The sequence below is a fragment of the Dendrobates tinctorius genome, unplaced genomic scaffold, assembly GCF_039654945.1.
Source record: "Dendrobates tinctorius isolate UK_male_01 unplaced genomic scaffold, ASM3965494v1 ptg000007l, whole genome shotgun sequence".
In the NCBI taxonomy this organism is placed as follows: domain Eukaryota; kingdom Metazoa; phylum Chordata; class Amphibia; order Anura; family Dendrobatidae; genus Dendrobates; species Dendrobates tinctorius.
The window spans coordinates 51156395-51178252 of record NW_027361675.1 but is presented as its reverse complement, the minus strand read 5'-3'; the positions used below and the strand labels follow the sequence as shown (position 1 = coordinate 51178252).

The 21858-nt window shown below is 44.3% G+C and overlaps 1 protein-coding gene across 1 annotated transcript in view; it reads left to right on the top strand.

The window, feature by feature from the left end:
- LOC141088462 (multidrug and toxin extrusion protein 2-like) overlaps positions 1 to 21858 on the top strand; it is a 219633-nt gene that overhangs the window by 17527 nt on the left and 180248 nt on the right. Inside the window, exon 2 of the mRNA XM_073574554.1 lies at positions 20858 to 20959. Coding sequence (XP_073430655.1) covers positions 20858 to 20959 — 102 coding nt within the window. The remainder of the gene's footprint in view (positions 1 to 20857; positions 20960 to 21858) is intronic.

Genomic DNA, 21858 nt, shown 5'->3' with positions numbered 1-21858 from the left:
ACACTAATAGGAGAAGAAAAAATGAGCTGCACTCAAAGACAAATATGTGTGAGGCAGTGACGCACGTTGAGCGTCCTACAACCAGACGTAGCTGCAGGACACTCTACTCAGCGTGAGCTGCACTCACACACAGTCAGAGACCTCTCAGACAGCCGTGAACAGTGCAGCTAAGTGGGCACTGGCACTGACAGGCTGCAGAAAGGCTCCGCGGTGTACTCCTATATAGTGTTTGCAACCACCGTAGATGGAGATGGATGGATGCACACTAATAGAAGAAAAAATGAGCTGCACTCAAATAAAAATGTGTGAGGCAGTGACACACTGAGCGTCCTACAACCAGACGTAGCTGCAGGACACACTACTCAGCGTGAGCTGCACTCACACACAGAGACCTCTCAGACATCCGTGAACAGTGCAGCAAAGTGGACACTAGCACTGAAAGGCTGCAGAAAGGCTCCGCTGTCTATTACTAGTGTTTGCAACCAACATATATGGATACGGATGGAAGCACACTAGATTGAAATTATGTAAAAAATGCAGCTCAAAAATTAAAAGATGTATGAGGCAGCAGTGAGGCACGCTGGGCAGCCTACAACCTGACGTGGCTGCAGGACCCACTCCACAGCGTGAGCTGCACTCACACAGGCCTTGCAGACAGCTGTGAACACTGCTGCTAGGGCAAAGAAGGCTACAGTGGTGGTTTATGTAGCCTGGGTAAAGCACTAGATGTTTGGTGGAATCGCTATTTCTAACTGTCCCTCACAGTCTTCTACAGCAGCCTGTCCCTAACTGAATTCACAGCAGAGTGAACCAGAAATGGCGGCTGCGGTGGCTTTTATAGTGCATCATGACATCATTTCGGCAGCCAATCACAGCCATGCCAATAGTTAACATGCCTACATGCCTAACAGGATGTGCCCACACTTCGGAGGATTCCCATTGGCTTAATCAAAGCAAGCAGGCTCATAGCATGATGGGAACTTCCGATTCCGGTATCCGATATGACAAAAGTATCGGAAGTCAGTATCGGAATTCCGATACCGCTAATATTGGCCGATACCCGATACTTGCGGTATCGGAATGCTCAACAATATTGACAATGCATAAAGTTTATGTTTATTTCCAGTGTTGACTATTATTTTTCAAGACTTCTACAGTTTTCCATGACATACAGGACATCAGCTTCTGGACCTAGTTATTACTGCTTGGAGTTTATCACAATTTCTGTATTTTAATTTGTTCGCTCACTTTTTGAAGATTGACTTTAGGTTGTCACTGGGATTGAGAACTGGAGAGTTTCCTGGCCATGGATTCCATATTTCAATGTTGTGTTCATAAAAACAACATATTTATAACTTTTGCTATGTAACATATTGCTCTGCATTGATCACCTCCAAATTGCTCCTTGGTTGTTGGGGAAAAAGTTCTTGGAGGATGTTTAGATACCATTCCTTATTTTGGGCAGTGTTCTTAGGCAAAATTGTGAGTGAGCCCACAATTTTGTGTTCTGTTTACACAAGTGACAGGGCTCAGAAGGGAAGAAGCCACATTTGGTATTTGGCTGGAATAGATTTCAGACACCATGTCTCATTTGCAGAGCTCCTGAGATACCAAAAGCAACAAACTCCCACAAATGACCACATTTTGGAAACAAGACCAATCAAGGCATTCATATAAGGGTGTCTTGAGAACGTTGAACCTGTAGGTGCTTCACAGACTCATTAAAATATGGATGTGAAAATAAAAATTGTTTTTTCCTATAATTTGTTACTCAATTTCTCCCAAATGCGATGATAGCACATATGTGGTCAAAAACTGCTGTTTGGGCACATGACAGGGCTTGGAAAGGAAAGAATGTTACTTGATTGTTGAAGAGTTGGAGCGTAAATTTGTCTGGAACAGATTGTTATTGCAATGTCACATTTGTAGAGCCCATGACATGCTAAAACTGCAGAAAGCCCCAATAAGTGACCTCATTTTGGAAACTCAAACCATCATGGAATTCATCTAGTGGTATGCAGAGCATTTGTAACCTACCGGTGATTCACAGAACTTTAGAAAATTATGATGTGAAACAAAAAAATTACAATTTTATGCTAAAATACTCTTAGCTCCAGATTTATACAAGGTGTAATAGGAGAAAATGGACCCTATAGTTTGTTATGCAAGTTTTACTAAACGTTGCAGTACCCCATATGTGGCAGCAGCAGGAAGCCGGTGGCTGAGACTGCGCACTACTAAGAGCAATGAATGCTCACTGCTCTCTGTGATGAACAGTCCCAATGAGTATTTCAGCAGCTGCTGGCAATGGGGTAGGACACTGAGGGAGCGGAGGAAGGTAAGTGTAATGGTTTTTTTTTTTTTTAATCTTTTCTGAAGGAGCCAGGCATACCAGGATAAGGATGGGGCCATGCATACCACGACTGGGATGGGGGCCATGCATACTAGGACGAGATGGGGATTCTGAATACCAGTATAGGGATGAGAGCGATCATTCCTGCCAGGATAAGAGGGCATGCATACTAGGATGGGGATGAGGGCCATGCATATCAGGATAGGGATAAGGGGGCCATGCATACCAGTGGATGAGGGGCCATGTGTATCAGGATAGGGATGAGGGTACCATATTTACCAGGATAGTGGATATTAAGTAGAGAATCGACCACATTTTTTGCTTCAGTTTTTTTCCCTAATTTCCTCTAAAACCTAGGTGCGTCTTATGGTCCGGTGCGTCTTATTGTCTGAAAAATACAGTATATATTTCTTACCTTTGCATCTTGAATCATGTGTTAAAGGGGCCAATTGAGACTCTTTCGCCCGGGGCCCACAGAAACCTGGAGCCAGCCCTGGCTTTCAGTTTAAGGCTCACATCTCATCCTGAGTAGTTTTGTCAGAGTTTCCATGTAAATCCCACAAAATTGCAATGCAGACAAAACCCCCCATGGAACCACTCACTATAATGAGCTAGACAGAAACACTTTGGACTCCGTTTGGCATCTGTTCCTGTTGTATCCATCATTTTAAGCATGCAACAGAACTGTGGTCAAACACACTTGTGCGCTGAAAAGATGCCTAAAATGATGGGAGACAGCCAAATTATACACCGGATGGAGTCTAAGGCTGTGTGCACACGCTGCGGATTAGGTGCGGATTCATCCGCGCGGATTTTGTACAATCCGCAGGTGAAACCGCAGGTCAAAAGACCTGCGGTTTTACCTGCGGATTGCTCTGCGGTTTTGCCCTGCGGTTTTTCATCTCCTCAATGGAGGAGATGGCAAACCGCAGGAGAATCCGCAGAAAGAATTGACATGTCAATTCTTTCTGCGGATTGAAAACCGCAGATAATCCGCGCGGAAAATTCCGCACCGTCTGCACTGCGGTTTTTGATTCCCATAGGGAATCATGGTACTGTACACCGCAGCAAAAACTGCTGCGGGTCCGCAGCAAAAACTGCTGCGGGTCCGCAGCAAAATCCGCAGCGTGTGCACACAGCCTAAAGTATTTCCATCTGCCTCATAAGTGAGTGGCTCAGTCGAGTTTCTTTTGTATCGCATTGTTTTTGGATTTACATGAAAACTCCCGACGTAAGTTCTCAGCGGAGAGCTCTGGATAAATGTGACCCGAGACTTTTTACAATTTTAGGGAGGCAGAATTAACAAAAATCAGCAATTCGGTTATTTTTTTATTTCTTGTGCGATTAAACGCAATGAGACCAATTTATAGCTTGGGTCACTACAATTACAGTAATACCAGATTTATGTAGTTTTTTTCCTTCTTTGCTACTTTTACACACTAAAACCTATTTCACAAAAAAATGATTTACTGTTTCATCATCATATTCTGAGAGCTGTAACTTTTTTATTTTTTTTGTTGAATGAGCCATATTAAGCTTGTCTTTTGCAAGACGATTTGGCATTTCATTCATACTTTTTTTTTCTTCATATGACTTTTTTGAATGCTTTTTGTTCAATTTTTTGATGCATGAAAAAGCAATATTTTGCCAATTTTTTTTCTTCCCTGGGGTATTTACCATATCGAATATATAACAAGACAATTTAATTTAAAATAATCAGAAAAACTTCGGCACTCAAAATTGTTTTTATTATTATTTTTTCTCACAAAATGTCAGGTGGAGGCTTTTACAAAAGAAAATCAGGGTATATAAGACACAACCCTTTAAAAAAATATTCTTGAACATTCAGACACTTGCAACATTTTGGCTAATATAAGCCTTTGTCAATCCTACATCTGAAATATGCGGGATCAGTATGTTAAAGGCCCCGTCACACATAGCGACTCACCAGCGATCCCGACAACGATATCAACGTGTCAGGATCGCTGGTGAGTCACTACATGATCGCTGATGAGCTGTCAAACAGACAGCCACCAGCGATCAGCACCAGCGACACCGAGCGCGCGGTGTCGCTGTGTAATTTAGTTACCAGTGCGCTGATGCAGGGAGCTGGTAACTAAGGTACACATCGGGTTTCTAAGGGACGTGTGTTACTTAGAAACCCGACGTGTCCCTTAGTTACCAGCTCCCTGCATCAGAGTGCTGGTAACTAAGGTACACATCAGGTTTCTAAGTGACGCACGTCCCTTAGATACCCGATGTGTACGTTAGTTACCAGCTGATCGCTGGTCTCCCACCTGTCACATGCAGCGATGCGTGCTGGCCAGCGGGAGACCAGCGACCAAAAAAAATGTCTAGGGCTTTCCTACAGCGATCCCGGCAGGGGGGCCGGTTGCTGATCGCTGTCACACACAGCGATCTCCCTGGTGAGATCGCTGTTGTGTCACAAAACTTGTGACTCAGCAGCGATCTCGCTAGCGAGATCGCCATGTGTGACAGACCCCTAACTCTCATTAGAATCCACAAGTGGGACAATCAGTAATCGTGCTATCCCAAACAGAGAACAAAAGAAATTTACTGCCTGTAAGGAAACAGTTACCACATGTGAGTGCCAGACAGTTTTATTGTTCAGGTCATTCTGGATGCGGTGATGCCAGTTTTTTTAGTGGCAAAACGGGTTTTCGTGATTTGTTTTTTTTTTTTTTTTTGAACACAATTTATGTAACATTTTTTAATTTTTCACTTTAGCTTCACTGTGGGACACAAATATTTTTTTCTTTGATCGCTGGTTTCATGCATTACAGTGCTCATGTACTGCAGTGCCTGAGACCTCTCAGCGAGTCACTGACAGAGCCTGTTAGGCTGGTTTCACATTTGCATATCTGTGCGCAGCGTTTGATCCGCATAGGTCCGCAGGGATATGCGTTTGCATGCTGAATGTGGTTTCGGGGTGTGAGGCGGGGCGCGGCGAACGCAACATTTTGCATTTTTTTGAGGCGTCAGAAATCCGTGAAATATGCGCAGGCATACTCATGAGGATGAGTGCGTAAAAAAAACGCATTACTGTCTATGGGAACACATTGGAACGCAAGGACATGCGTACGCATGCGTTTGAAATGCATGTGTACTTCAGACTGAACATGTCCAGGAAGTTGTTTTCACTTCCACTCCTAATGTGTTCTCTTCCCCAAATGTGCTCTCTGCCAATGTTTCTAACCCAATCCTCCAATTGACTGCTACTTCCCCCTGTAACAACTTCCCCAACCACTTCTAGCCTACCATCACAGCCCGACACCCCCCATGTCCACAATGTAACTCCCTCCTCTGCAGAGCTCAAAAGTAAAGCCCTTTTTTTTTATTTGTCAAAATTCCTCTTGTTATGTTTCATAATAAAAATTTTGGTTAACAATACCTGTTTCTCTTTATTTAAATGTGTGTATTGTTGAGTGATTAATGGGCGTTACAGTAAAGGTGTTTATTATTAAAGTTACAGTCAAGGTGTTAGTATTAAAGTCAGCAAACATTACATGTCCATAACATTACAGGTCCATTTAACTTAGCGGCTTAAACCATTTAGTCTTGCCATGCCACATGTCCAATATCCGAAACAATGTAGGCAGCAAATTTATCCCTCATTTGGGCAACTTCTACTGTTGTCCTCAGAGGGTGATCTTGGTAATCCTGCAATGTGGTATGAACAGGTTTGTCAAGTTCTAATTGTCGCTCTTTTACCAGGATGTAATTGTGCAGAACAACACACGCTTTCACAACCTCAACGATTGTCTCAATTTTTAGCTTGATGGCTGTTCTCAAAATGCGCCATTTAGATACCAGCAATCCAAAGGCACACTCAGGGCCGCACCTATAATGAGGCGATTTGCACCAGCTGCTCAAGCGGCAGGCAGCAGGGGACGGCATTATGCGCTCCTCTACCCGCAGCACCTACAATTTAGCCTCTGCACGCTGATGCTGCGGTCGTGCAAGAGGCTGTAATTGATGCAGTCACAGGAGGTAAGGTGTCAGGGCCCCCTGATCATGTGACCCATGACTCCTCCCCTCCTGTGACCTCATCACAGGTCCTGTGCGCATCATTCCTTGGTTTATGCAGGACTGCTGTCTGTCATCGTGAGTGAGCTACTTGTGTATGTGAGCTGTGATACATGTGTGTGTGATACATGTGTGTGTGTGACATGTGTGAGCTGTGTGATACGTGTGTGTAAGTTACTTGTGTGAGCGTGAGCTACTTGTGTGTGAGCTGTGATACAGAGTGTGTGATACGTGTGAGCTGGGTGTGATACGTGTGAGCGCGATACGTGTGAGATGTGTGTGAGCTGTGTGATACGTGTGTGTAAGTTACTTGTGTGAGCTGTATGAGCTACTTGTGTGAGAGCTGTGATACAGAGTGTGTGATACGTGTGAGCTGGGTGTGTGCGTGATACGTGTGAGCTGGGTGTGTGCGTGATACGTGTGAGCTGGGTGTGTGATACTTGTGTGAGCTGTGTGATACGTGTGTGTGTGTGTGTGTGTGTGTGAGCTAAAGCAAAAGTTGGCACAACCTGCCAGTGTTCTACGATTTGGGTGAGGACATTCATTGTATGTGGGCTGGTGTTTTTTTTTGTGTCAGGGCTGCTTTTTGGTCTCAGCCCGGCCAGTGTAAGGAGCAGAGCCGCGTGTGTACGAGGTGTAAGGAGCGGAGCCGTGCGTGTGTACGAGGTGCACGGAGCGGAGCCGCATGTGTACGGAGCTGAGCAGCGTGTGTACGAGGTGTAAGGAGCAGAGCTGCATGTGTACGAGGTGTACGGAGCAGAGTCGCACATGTGTGAGGTGTACAGAGCTGAGTGTGTGCGAGGTGTACGTAGCGGAACTGCGAGTGTACAAGGTGTATGGAGCAAAGCCGCATGTGTACAAGGTTTACGGAGTGGAGACATTTGTGTACAAGGTTTACAGAGCGTGGCCACGTGTGTACAAGGTGTACGGAGCAGAGCCGCATGTGTACGAGCTTTACGGAGTGGAGCCATGTGTGTGCGAGGCATAAAAAGCGTAACCGTGTGTTTATGATATGTGCAGAGCCATACGTGTACAAGGTGTATGGTAGGGAGCATTCATACCTCCCAGCGGGACAGTCCCGATTTTGTGAGAGATTCTGTCCCACTGCCCCGGCTGGGAGCTTACTTTTCCCGCGGACACAGGAGTACACGGCGGACCCCCGCGGAGTACTTTAAAATTTGCACGTGACGTTCTACCAGAAGTGATGTGCTAGATGCTGAACGGAAATTAGGTAATTTCAGGAGGAGATTGTGACGGAACCATGGAGGCACTTCAGGGAATGTTTCAGATCCATCACCGTGTCCTCCTCCAACAGCGCGGACAGCAGGATCGCCTTGGACTCGGGGTTGCCGGCCATGTAAGCGGATCATGATATGTCCTGCATCGGGAGGCTCAGGTGGTCACTACAGTGGGAGCCGGGCTGCTATAGTATCTTTATAGAATATCTCTGTTTCTTTATCTCTCTAATCTTTCTTGGTTCTGTCTCTCTCTGTTTCTTTCCTTCTTTCCCCTCTTTCTCGTCTTTCTTTCTTTCCCCTCCTTTCTCTTTATTTCTTTCTTTTCCTCAGTACCAGTCAGTGTGCCCACAGTACCAGTAGAATAAGAAGGGTAGGAAACTAGGTGGCACTGGTCATATTGAGCCTCTCATACCTTTTACTGGTGTATAATCATATTCCCTGCGCACCCCCATAAAGTGGGCCAGCCCCAGACAAAGTACAAACAAATCACTATTACTATCAGTCCAAGTGGACAATTATATACGAAAGTTAATGATGTCCCTGTGCCAAGCAGTGCAGAGGATCAGAATACACTGAAGAGACCAGAGCAGCGGGGTTTGGGGAGAAGAATTATATAGGCCCATTATACTGTATGAAGTAATATATGGTGCCCATTATGCTGTATGAAGTAAAATATGGGGACCATTATACTGTATGAATATATGGTGCCCATTATACTGTATGAAGTAATATATGGTGCCCATTAAAATGTATGCAGTAATATATGTGCCCATTATACTGTATGAAGTAATATATGGTGCCCATTATACTGTATGAAGCATATGGGGCCAATTATACTATACGAAGTAATATATGGGGCCCATTATGCTGTATGGAGCATTATATGGGGCCCATTATACTGTACGAGGTAATATATGGGGCCCATTATGCTGTATGGAGCATTATATGGGGCCCATTATGCTGCACGAAGTAATATATGGGGCACATAATACGGTATGGAGCATTATGTGGGGATAGGGGATGACTGTTTGTTGTGGATCTGACCGCTGGGACCCCATGATCCTGGGAAACAGCTTTGAAGAGCACCATGTAAATGGAGCTGTGGTCACTCATACGCACTGTGGTGCCATCCACATGTGGCTCTTCAAATAAGTCCTTAAAGAGTGATGAGGGGACAACAAAGTATAGCAAAAATTCACTGATCGGGGCTGATGAGTGTTATAGTTTGTGGGCTGGTGGGATTTGTGAGGCAGGGCTGCTTTTTTGTCCCAGTCTGGCGCTGCGCCAGGCCTACCATTGCCATTAATGACCCTTGTTCTGGATACTTCTGTGTTGTTCTTGTATATGCGTGTGATGCCACAGACATCCTTGTGTTTGGACACCTTTTTTTTTTCTATTTATCTAAATCAAAAAGTCCACTACTGTACTCAGTTATACAGGATAGATATGAGAATTTACTGTGTGTGTGTGTGTGTGTGTTGTGTGTGTAGGGCCTCATTTTGCTGTTCGCCTCAGGCTGCAGAGAGGCTAGGTTCTCCCCTGGGCACACTCCACAGTTCTTCATACCCTTGTCAGTGGGTTGTTGTAAATCCTTTTGGTGCGATTCAAGTCCTGACTTGAGTATGGCTTTATGAGGTTGGCACACATTTGAAACGCCTCATCCCCAACCACAACAAACGGCATTGGGGGTCCTTCAATGTCCGGAAAAGGTCATGGCTGTGGAAAATTGAAATCATTACCATACAAACGTTGGCCCATGTCAGAGTTTGAGAGTTAGTGAGTCGTTTCCTCGTCCAAATGTGCCAACGTCCACAAATCCACAGCATCTGCAATCGCCATGAGAACAATGGAAAAGTATTTTTTGTAATTGAAATACTCAGATCCACTTCCAGCAGGTTTCATAATCCGAATGTGTTTACAATCCACAGCGCCCAAGCAGTTTGGAAAATTACAAATGACTTGGAATTTTGCAGCATTTTCCAGCCAGAGTTCAGTTGGGGGAGGAATTCTTCATGCACAACGTCACATAAAGCATGGCAGGTATCTCCAACAATCCCAGAAAGTGTGGACACTCCAATTCGGAATTGAAAATGTAGAGATAAGGACTCTCCGGTAGCCAGGAATCTGCCAAATGGAAAAAAAAAAATTTTTTTAAGTACACGGCTTTTATAACAATAATAGCGACATGTGTTTGTTTTTCAAAATTACGTACCTAAGGGTCACCAACAGACATTCTTCAGCAGGAATTGCTCGACGTAGCTGTTTCCTGCCTGGTGATGTATTCTCGGACACGTAGCAGCAAGTCATTGAAGCTCTGTTCCGACATTCTCGTGTACTTGAAAAACTTCTTCGGGTTTTCACGCAGCTCAGTGAACAATGAGTGGTAGTCTCCACGGCTCTCTCGGACTTCAACGATGGGGTGTTGCCAATAGCGACGACGTCTTCTCCGTCTTTCTCTTCTTTCTTCAAAAGCAAAGGCAAGAGCCAATTTCAATGACAAATCAAGATGAAGAAGGAAGCTATCCATGCTAAGATCCATCTTGAAGCTGGATACAGCAGCAAAAGATGAGGATTTCATCTGTGCAGTGTGTCTATATATAGAAATCTCATGAGACATGCCCATTGGGTGTCTGGCGTCAAGGAAACTACTGGAAAAGCTTTGGAAACATCGAACACATGCACAGAAACAACACAAACGCATGCAAAAACACATACAAACGCATGCACACGCAGTGTTTTTTTTCCGTCATGTGTAAGATGATGCGGATAAAAAAAAAGCTGCGTAAACATGCATTTTGTATGCGTTTTTGCATGCGTTTGTACATGCGGATGACACGATGCGACTCAAACGCTAATGTAAACCTAGCCTTAGACCTTGCTTATGACCTTGTACCATGGCAACGATATCGCTGGGGTGGCAATTGTATCAATGAGTGATTAGGATTAAGGCCCCTTATCAACCGCTGTTTTAATGCACATTGGCGGTAGTTATGGAGTTAATGGTCAAAATAAAGATGGCAAGCGCAATAATAAGAAAACTAAAAAGAACAGGTAGGATTTTCTTTCAGGTAAGGCAAAGAAATGGGGATATGGGGTGTGGGAGAGTCATCTAAAAGAAAATGCCAGTAGTTGAAAAGAATGGATTAAATCCTGCGCTGCTTGGAGTAAGGGAGTCAAGGAATGGATGAGGTCAGAGACTTTATATGGTTTAAGTGTGGTTTATTTGTCAAAGTGTTTCGAAGTTTGACACCTTTCACAGACTGTGGTCTGTCCTGAAGAAGTGTGAAGCTTAGAAAGGCATTGACATATAAATTGCACTTAATCCATACAAGGTTTTCACTTCATCCATGCCAAGGCTCCCTCTCTCCATCCAGACAGTGCAGGATTTCTTGTCCACTTTTGGTGTCTTGGCACCCTTGTGGGTCTCCAACAGGTTTAAAGTGCAATAAGTGGTTGTGGTACACAACTCTGGCCAGGTGAGCAACTCTCCTTATCTCTCTACTATTTACCCAGATAAGACCCTATTTGCGCTATTATCTTTCCAGTTTCCTTACAATCCAAAAGAAAATAGTATTGGGAGTAGGCCAAAAAATCTTCAATATAAATAAACATATATTAACAAAAGAAGAAGAGTCGTTATTACAGAAGGAATTAAAAATTTGCTCCAACATGTACACACATGGTCAAAATTGTTGGTACCCCTCGTTTAATGAAAAACCCACAATGGTCACAGAAATAACTTGAATCTGACAAAAGTAATAATAAACTAAAAATCTATGAAAAGGAACAAATGAAATTCAGACATTGCTTTTCAACCATTGTTCTGTCCTTACTAATGAACCGGGATTCATGTAGCGTATACAGGCAGCTAAACCGCTATACCAGGGGTCCAATAAGAAGACTGTAGGTTGAATCTGTGCTTTATTGAACGTGATGGTATATTGGCGCGGTGAAACTACAAGTAAACATATAATACAGTCAGTATGGAGTACATAGGAATACCTAATACACATAACAAATTATCTGCGCTAATAGCTAACTAAGCGGGGTGATCTAGGACAGGAATTAGATGTGGGAAGCGTGATTACCTACAGACGATGCTGACGCAAGGGGAGGAGAGAAATGAGATGTTCAAATGAAGCAGGCTTGATAGAAAATGGCAGACTGGAGAGAAGAATGGGGCTGGACTTAACCATGATGCTTTGCAAGCCTTCCCAAAATGCATTGTGAATTGGGGGGAAAACAAAACAAAAGTGAAATAAAATAACGCTACAGTTATTACTTTGGCCACTAGATGGAGACAACACTAAATCTATATAGAAATCTGAGCATTCTATACATACAGCAATCATTGTATGTTATCAAATAGACAGTTAAAGGTTGTGAATTATGTCAGACAGAACAACCATGCTTACACAGAATTAAAAAAAAAAATAAAAACTCATGAAGTAGGCCTGGACAGAAATGATGGTACCCCTGAAAATAATGTGACAAAAGGGATGTTATATCAAGGTGTGTCCACTAATTAGCATCACATGTGTCTACAATCTTGGAATCAGTGAATGGGCCTGTATAGAGAGCTACAAACACTCACTGTGCTGTTTGGTGACATGGTGTTTATCACACTACACATGGACCAGAGGAAGCAAAAAAAGTTGTCTCAGGAAATTAGAAAATTATAGACAAACCTGTTAAAGGTAAAAGTTATACGACCATCTCCAAACAGTTTGATGTTTCTGTATCTACAGTTGCACATATTCAGAAATTTAAGCTCCATGGGACTGTATCCAACCTCCCTGAACGTGGCCACAGGAGGAAAATTGATGACAAATCAAAGAGACGGATAATGCAAATAGTGATGAAAGAGCCCAGATAAACTTCTAAACAGGTTACAGATGAACTTCAAGCTAAAGGAACATCAGTGTCAGATTGCACTCTCAGTCGTTGTATGAGCCAAAGTGGACTTCATGGGAGATGACCAAGGAGGACACTATTGTTGAAAAAAAATCATAAAAAAGCCAGACTGGAATTTGCCAATCTACATGTTGACAAGTCACAAAGCTTCTGGGAGAATGTCCTATGGACAGATGAGACAAAAATGGAACTTTTTGGCAACGCACATCAGCTCTATGTTCACAGATGGAAAAATGAAGCATGTCAAGAAAAGAACACTGTCCCTACTGTGAAACATGGATGAGGCTGTGTTCTGTTCTAGGGCTGCTTTGCTGCATCTGACACAGGGTGTCAAGAATCTGTGCAGGGTACAATGAAATCTCAAGACTATAAAGGGATTCTAGAGAGAAATGTGCTGCCCAGTGTCAGAAAGCTTGGTCTCAGTCGCAGGTCATGGGTTTTGTAACAGGATAATGGCCCTAAACACACAGCTAAAAACATCCAAGAATGGCTAAGAGGAAAACATTGGACTATTCTGAAGTGGCCTTCTATGAGCCTGACCTAAATCCTATTGAGCATCTTTGTAAAGAGGTGAAAGATGCCGTCTGGAAAAGGCAACCTCCAAACACGCGACAACTGGAGCGGTTTGCTCTTGAGGAGTGGGCCAAAATACCTGTCGAGAGCTGCAGAAGTCTCATTGACAGTTACGGGAATTGTTGGATTGCTGTGATTGCCTCAAAAAGTTGTGCAACAAAATATTTTAAGTTAAGGGTACCATCATTTCTTTCCAGCCCTATTTCATGAGTTTTATTTATTGTTTTTTAAATTCTGTGGAAACATGGTTGAAAAGCAATGTCTGACTTTCATTTGTTCATTTTCATAGATTTTTGATTTATTACTTTTGTCAGATTCAAGTTATTTCTGTGATCATTGTGGGTTTTTCTGTCATTATACGAAGGATATCAACAATTTTGACCACGTGTGTAAATTTAAGCATTTTCAGGATTTTATTGGTGTCAAATAATGTATTCTCCATCTGGCCCTTAAAAAGCATTCTCTGAAAAGACCAGAGATAGATTTTGGGTTAGAACATTTTTACTTATAGATTTAAAATTTAAGTCCAAATTTAACCCCTTTTCAGGAATATTCTAATTCCTTTTTGAGTTTTCAGAATGAAGTGAGAGATGCATAGTGCAGACTCTAGAATTAGCACCAAATGGAATTGTAGTAAATTTTTCATCATAGGAAAGGAAAGCTATTAGTTTTAAAAATGATGGAATATTATAATATGACTGGCGGATAAGTGCGGAGGTATAATTGACTTTCCCCTGAGGAAGCCATGCGGTGTGGCGAAACGCGTGGGATCTTTCCCCCCTCTCCCCCTTGTGACCGGTCAGTCTTTTTCTCCAGGTTCCAACAGGTCTTATTTAGCCTTAAACCCTTCATGACCAAGCCTATTTTGACCTTAATGACCAGGCTCTTTTATGAAATTCTGGCCAGTGTCCCTTTATGAGGTAATAACTCTGAAACGCTTCAACGGATCCTAGTGATTCTGAGAATGTTTTTGTGACATATTGGGCTTCATGTTAGTGGTAAATTTAGCTTGATAATTTTTGCGTTTTTTTTTTTTTTTTCCCACAAATAAACACCCGGAAATTTGGAGAAAATTTTGCAATTTTCAAATTTTGAATATTTATTCTGTTAAACCAGAGACTTATGTGACACAAAATAGTTACTAAATAACATTTCCCACATGTCTACTTTACATCAGCACAATTTTGGAAACAATTCTTTTTTTTGTTAGGAATCTATAAGGGTTAAAAGTTGACCAGTGATTTCTCATTTTTACAACAAAATTTACAAAACCATTTTTTTTTTAGGGACCACCTAATATTTGAAGTCACTTTGAGGGGTCTATATGGCAGAAAATACCCAAAAGTGACACCATTCTAAAAACTGCACCCCTCAAGCTACTCAAAACTACATTCAAGAAGATTATTAACCCTTCAGGTGCTTCACAGGAACTAAAGCAACATGGAAGGAAAAAATGGACATTTTAATTTTTCCAACAAAAATTTTCTATTAGCATCAGTTTTTTCATTTTCATATGGGCAACAGGATAAAATGGACCCTAAAATTTGTTGGGCAATCTCTCTTGAGTACACCGATACCTCATATGTGGTCATAAACCACTGTTTGGGCGCACGGCAGGGCCTGGAAGGGACGGAGCGCCATTTGACTTTTTGAATGGAAAATTAGCTCCAATCGCTAGAGGACACCATTTCGTGTATGGAGAGCCCCTGTGTGCCTTAACATGGGAGCTCCCCCACAAGTGACCCCATTTTGGAAGCTAAACCTCCCACGGAACTTATCTAGATGTGTGGTGAGCACTTTGAACCCCCAAGTGCTTCACATAAATTTGTAACTCAGAGCCATGAAAATAAAAAATCATTTTTTTTCCTCAAAAAATGATTTAGCCTGCAATTTTTTTTATTAATAAAAGTAGAAATTGGACCCCAAAAGTTGTTGTCCAGTTTGTCCTGAGTACGCCAGTACCCCATATGTGGGGGGGGGAAACCACTGTTTGGGCACACGTCGAGGCTTGGAATGGAAGTAGTGACTTTTGAAATGCCGACTTTCATGGTATGGTCTGCAGGCATCATGTTATGTTTGCAGAGCTTCTGATGTGCCTAAACCGTGGAAACCCCTCACAAGTGACCCCATTTTGGAAACTAGACACCCCAAGGAACCTATCTAGATGTGTGGTGAGCACATTGAACCCTCAAGTGCTTCACAAGTTTATAACGCACAGCCATGAAAATAAATAATTTGTTTTTCCTCAAAAAATTACATTTCAGCCCCCAATTTTTTATTTTCACAAGGGTAACAGGAGAAACTGGACCCCAAAAGTTGTTGCCCAGTTTGTCCTGAGTACGCTGGTACGCCATATGTAATTCCAACCCTAACCCTAATTCCAACCCTAATGGAAAAATAAAAAAATAAATTTTCTTTATTTTATTTATTTGTCCCCACCTATGGGGGTGATAAGGAGGGGGGTGATTTACTATTTTTTTTATTTTGATCACTGTGATAGGATCTTTCACAGTGATCAAAATGAATGAATGGAATCTGCAGCTTTGCATATTCGACGGAATCTGCAGCTTTGCATATTCGACGGGCGCACTGCGCATGCGCCCACCATTTTGGAATATGGTGGCGCCCATGCAGGAGGGACACCGGGAGTGAAACAGGGACGGGACGTAGGAGGACCCGGGAGATCGGAAGGTTGGGGGGGGAGTGAAGGGAAGCAGATGATGACTGCGGCAGCGGATCGCCGGCGTCAGTTGGTGGCCCCGTCAGCCGGTGGGGGGGGTGGTTGACCGCTGTCTCCAGCCATGTCTGATGCTACTACAGCATCGGCCGTGGCTGGAGTGTAATATTTCATTGATGAAATATTACTATCGCTCTGATTGGCGGTTTCACTTTTAACAGCCAATCAGAGCGATCGTAGCCACTTGGTGGCAAAGCCACCCCCTGGGGTTAAGCACAAAGCCCTCTGTACCTGCAGGTCGGGTGACCTTTCAGTGACCCCGGTCACCCGACCCATGGGGGGGGCTATCAAGTCATGACACAGCATATGCGTCATTGGTCGGATTGGCACCGACTTTCATGATGCATACGCTGTGTCACTGGTCGGGAAGGGGTTAATTACCTTCTCTCCCCCACCCTCTGGTTATTTCTCAGAAGGTTTGTGTTTTCATCTATCCCTTTTCAGGATTCCATTTATGTGTTTTAAGGGGGCTTTAGGCAGCAACTATTATTTACTGTACTGTATTATATTTCATTGTGACTCTGTTGGTCTTACCTGAATAATTATTGTTTGCCATTGATATTACCATTGTATATTTTGACAAATTTCCAGGTTTTTCTGGTGTGTTTTGATTAATTTGTCATTATTGTCACTGGCTCTATGTGTGTTTCATGGTAACACACTCCCGATGCACATAGTGGAGGAGGGGTTCTTTCTACATGTGGGGCACTTATCAGGCCCTTCATGCTGTTGTACATTTGATAACCTTTTTTGTTTTTTTTAACCCCTTCACGATCCATGACGCCTACGTAGGCGTCATGAAAAGTCGTGCCTAAACGACCCATGACGCCCCCGTAGGCGTCATGTTATAAATAGCGTTCCTGCGGGTCGGGTGACCGGGGTCACTGAAATGTCACCCGACCCACAGATACAGGACAACATGCAGTTAAGCCCAGGGGGGTGGCTTTGCACCCACGTGGTTAGTATCGCTCTGATAGAAGTGAAACAGCCAATCAGAGCGATAGTAATATTTCATCAATGAAAATTGATTAAATATTACAATCCAGCCATGGCCGATGCTGCACTAGCATCGGACATGGCTGGAGACACTAGCATGAACCCCCACACACACGGCTGGCGGGGGCGATCGGCCCCCGCCACGGACTGACGGAAGCGATGGGCCGCTGCCATCACGATCTACTCCCCCTCCCCTCCTGTCCCTCCCACTGTCCAATCCCCCTCCCCTCACCGGTACCTCCTATGTCCCGCTCTGCCTCCCGGTGTCCCGCCGTCCCTCTTGCATGGGCGTCGCCATCTTGGAAAATGGCGGGCGCATGCGCAGTGCGCCCACTGGCATTTCCCGGCTGCAGATTCATTTTTTTTTTTTTTTTTATTTTGATCACTGATAAACTCACAGTGATCAATTTAAAAAAAAGTAAATCACCGCCCCCCTTATCACCCCCATAGGCAGGCACATGTAATAAAATAAAGAAAAGATTTTTATTTTTTAATTAGGGCTAGGGTTAGGGCTAGAGCCAGGGCTAAGGTTAGAGCTAGGGTTGGAATTAGGGTTAGGAATAGGTTTAGGGGTGGTTTGGATTAGGGAAAGGCTTGTGGTTAGGGTTATGATTTGAGCTAGAATAGAGGGGTTACCACTGTCTAGGCAAATCAGGGGATCTCCAAACGCGACATGGAGCCACCATTTATTCCAGCCAATTTTGCATTCAAAAAGTCAAATAGTGCTCCCTCCATTCCGAGCCCTGACGTGTGCCCAAACAGTGGTTTACCCCCACATATGGGGTATCAGCGTACTCAGGAAAAAAAAAAACTGCACAACAACTTTGGGGGTCTAATTTCTCCTGTTACCCTTGGGAAAATAAAAAAATAGGCTAAAAAATTATTTTTGTGAAAAAAAAAAAAAAATGATTTTTCGTTTTCACGCCTGGGCGTTATAAAATTCTGTGAAGCACTTGGGGGTTCAAAGTGCTCACCACACATATAGATAAGTTCCTTGGGCGGTCTAGTTTCCAAAATGGAGTTACTTGTGTTGGGCTCCTGCCACTGCACAGCAGGAATCCAGAGCCTGGCATTCAGCGGTCTCCCATTCTTCTTCGGACGCAGTGGAGCCTGCTCAGCAGATTCCTCGGTCCCGGTGCTTTGCCCAGACCAACTCCATGGGTTTGCTAGCTGCTGCCACCTCTGACTATGTATGCTTCTCAGCAGCAAGATTCTCCAGGGACTAAGTCCTCATGTCGGGCCACTGAGCATGCCCATGGAGAGATCTCCCATTGGAGATCGAAGGTCACTTGCTCAGGTCCTGCTCCTGTTCGGATTGGCCCATCCGAGAAGCTAGGAAGGTCCCTGACGCTCGCGGCTATAAAAGGTTCGCATGGCCGCTCGGCCATGCGCTAGGATAAGACTGTATTTACAGGCTATGTGGAGTGAGTGATGTATGCACGCATGAATGTCTCTGGTGAATGACTCATTAAGTAACCCCTACCCTTGGTATGCATGTGTTGTGCAGCCTAGTCTGCTACCACCCAGGCTTAGGTGTAGGTAGGAAAGAGGTTGAGTCAGGCATCTGTCCTCACCAGGGACTCGGCACGCCTCAGTGCACGTGCTCCATAGCCAGCGTCTATAGCGGCGTTCGCGGCAGCGACGCTGCACGTTCAGTGCACCTAGAAGGACTCTAACCCCGTGTCCTTGGGGTAGAGTTCTGTGGCCGTACACTGTGCTCTTTTGGCCAGGCTCTGTGAGCTTAACAGGTTCCGGCATCTACGTTCAGCGGTTGTGCGGCTCTGTGCATTAACAGAGTTCGCCCCTGCTCACATTGGGTGACGTATCCCACATGTGACTGGTTTCACACTGCTTAATTCTTCTGCCATTACTTAGCAGCAGTGTACCACCTCTGCACGGTGGACCCCGGGCTGCAAACGCACCTACTATTATTTCATAATTTGGTGCGTTCCGCCAGCCCTAACATTATCCTAGCGCCAGGGTCTGGCTAATAATGGCGGATGAACAGCAAGTACTGCAGTACATCCGGCAGCTGCAGGGCAGGTTGGCGGCTCTCGAGCGTTCAGCCTCAGCTGCGGATGTTACTGCGGTCGCTGTTCAGGCAGCCACATAGGCTGTCTCCCGTGTGACCACAGCCATCCCTGCCCCGACTTTGTCCCGCCTCCTGCTGCCTGAGAAGTTCTAGGGTGATAGTGCTTCTTGTAGGGGTTTCGTAAGCCAGTGCTCTATACTGCTGGAGCTGCTGGCCGCACGATTCCCCTCTGAGCAGGCTAAAGTGGGATTTGTTATTTCCATCTTGTCAGGCAGGGCTTTGGAGTGGGCCACACCGCTGTGGGAGCGTGGTGATCATGTGGTGCAGAGTGTCTCGCGGTTCTTGGACACTCTGAAGCAGGTCTTACTGGGAGCACTAGTCACCCATGACACCGCGCTCCGGCTGCTGGCATTATCACAGGGCTCGTCCATGGTCAGCCACTTTACCATCCAGTTCCGGACGCTGGCCTCTGAGTTGGAGTGGCCAGATAAGGTCCTCATTCCGGCATTCTGGAGAGGTTTGGCTAGCCATGTGAAGGACGCTCTGGCCACCAGGGAGATTCCCGCTACACTGGAGGAGCTTAATACTGTCTCCACCCGTATTGATCTCCGCTTCGCCGAGTGAAGGTTGGAGCGGGCCCAGTGTAAGCAGAGGTTTAGGTTGGCACCTAGCTTTGCTAAATCTCTGGAATCTTCCGATCAGGCGTTCAAGCGTCAGGGGGCTTCCAGGCCCCGGTCCGCTCAAGCTCCTGTGAGCTGTCATGTTTGCCGGCAGTCCGGTCACCTTGCCAACCGGTGCCCACAGCAGCTGGGAGAACGCTCGCGCCTAGTGGCCATAGGAGGCGGCGCACTAGAATCAGCGGCGTTTTCCTCCAAGCTGTCCTTTAAGGGGACACTTGAGGTTGATTGGGGCAGAGGGCAATTTTATGTCATCAGTCTTCGCTCAACGGCACGCTATACCCCTGGTTATGATGTCTACACCAATCACCTTCAGAGTGGTGAACGGCGCCACTCTACCCTCACAGATAACCCACCAGACCTCCCCCTTGTTACTCTCAGTGGCTCCATCTCATCAGGAGACGATATCCCTCCTCTTCATGCCCGAGGGTATTGACCAGGTACTTCTAGGGGTCCCCTGGTTGCGGTACCACTCCCCCCATATACAGTGGTCCTCAGGGAGGATTATTGGGTGGAGAAAATCATGTGAGGGTAGATGTCTGAGGGAGTGCGTTCAGGTTGCCTCCACCGAGGTTCCCGCATATCTCTCCTCGCTCCACACACACTATCGACAGTATGCGGACGTGTTCTCCAAAAAGGTGGCGGAGACCCTTCCACCGCATCGCCCCTATGACTGTCCTATTGACCTCTTGCCTGGTGCTGAGCCTCCCCGAGGTCGAGTCTTTTTTTTTTTTTTTTTTTTTATATATAAATATACACTGCCTTCCTCTCCGGATTAAATATACAAAATTTAATAATGCTGTTTCTCTTGCTCTGAAAACCGCACCCTTGAAGCCACATTCTACCTGTAATGGGTGTCCAATGAAACGATTAACTGATTCACACTGTAGGAATTGAGAAAGCGCAACTAGGGTCTTATCTGATAGACGGTACAGACAATATTATAATTCCACTCCCCTATTGTAGGAGAGGTAAAGCGCATGGAATTGTCAGTCAGCTGCCGCACATCCACAGGTCAAACCAGTGACCGCAGGAATATTCAGATTAATGGAGCTTTTTGTGGATTTACTGCACTGCTAGACATGACACAGATTCATTCATTCATAAAAGAATTGCAGATTTATTCATATTCCCAACGCGTTTCAAAGTTAAGTGTTTTTTGCTTTACAAAAACTGATGTAAAATACTGACCAAATACTGAGGGTGTGAACATGGCCTAATGTGATAAAGCATTGCGACATATCAATAATATACATCACACTTATACTGATTTTATTCTTTTTTTTCTAGTTCCTCTCACAAATAATGGTATTCTTAATTAATTTTGTGAGTTCCATATTTTGTGGTCATTTGGGCAAGATTGAACTAGATTCTGTTACACTCGCTGTTGCGGTAAGTATTATTAATATAACTTCATGTGTTAGTTTGCCATCTGAGCTATAGATATGTAACTGCGGACTGTGAGGTTAGATGCCCTGCAAATTTGTGCACATAATTGCAATATGACCCCTGCAAGCTATCTCTGTATTTGTCAGTGCCCCCTCTCTCTAGCTGTCCCTTCAGCCCTCCTTTCCTCAGTAAATAGATAGGCCATCTTGAATGTTGTTCGTTTGTTTGTACTATTGACAGTGACCATTTTAAATATATTGTTTACATATAATGATTAATGGGGTTGTCCACTACCTCAACAACCTCTTTTTACATGAAACAGCCCCCCTTGTAATAAAAATAACAGATACTCCCCTCCTGCATATATATTTTATACGTCATAGAGACACATTAATATATATATTACAAATTCATACAGTTCATCATAGCAGAATAGCCGCAGAAACATTTGCCGGCTTTTGTATAATTATTCTCGTGCCCGACATGAAATGACACATGGTTTACATATAGTTAACCATTTCATTTCATGTTTTTTTTTGTTATGTCTACCACTATTAATTAGATGAGGGTTTGTGGGTAAAATTTTGGACTTGTAGGGGTTAATTTAAGGGGTTAATTCGTTGTATTAAATTGCAGGGTCTCCTGCTGACGTCACTGAGGCTGCATGGAGTCCCCGTAATTTCATACCACGAATTAACCCCTTAAATTAACCCCTACAAGTACAAAATTTTACCCACAAACCATCATCTAATTAATAGTGATAGACATAACAAAAAAAAACATGAAATGAAATGGTTAACTATATGTAAACCATGTGTCATTTCATGTCGGGCAGGAGAGTTATACAAAAGCCGGCAAATGTTTCTGCGGCTATTCTGCTATGATGAACTGTTTGAATTTGT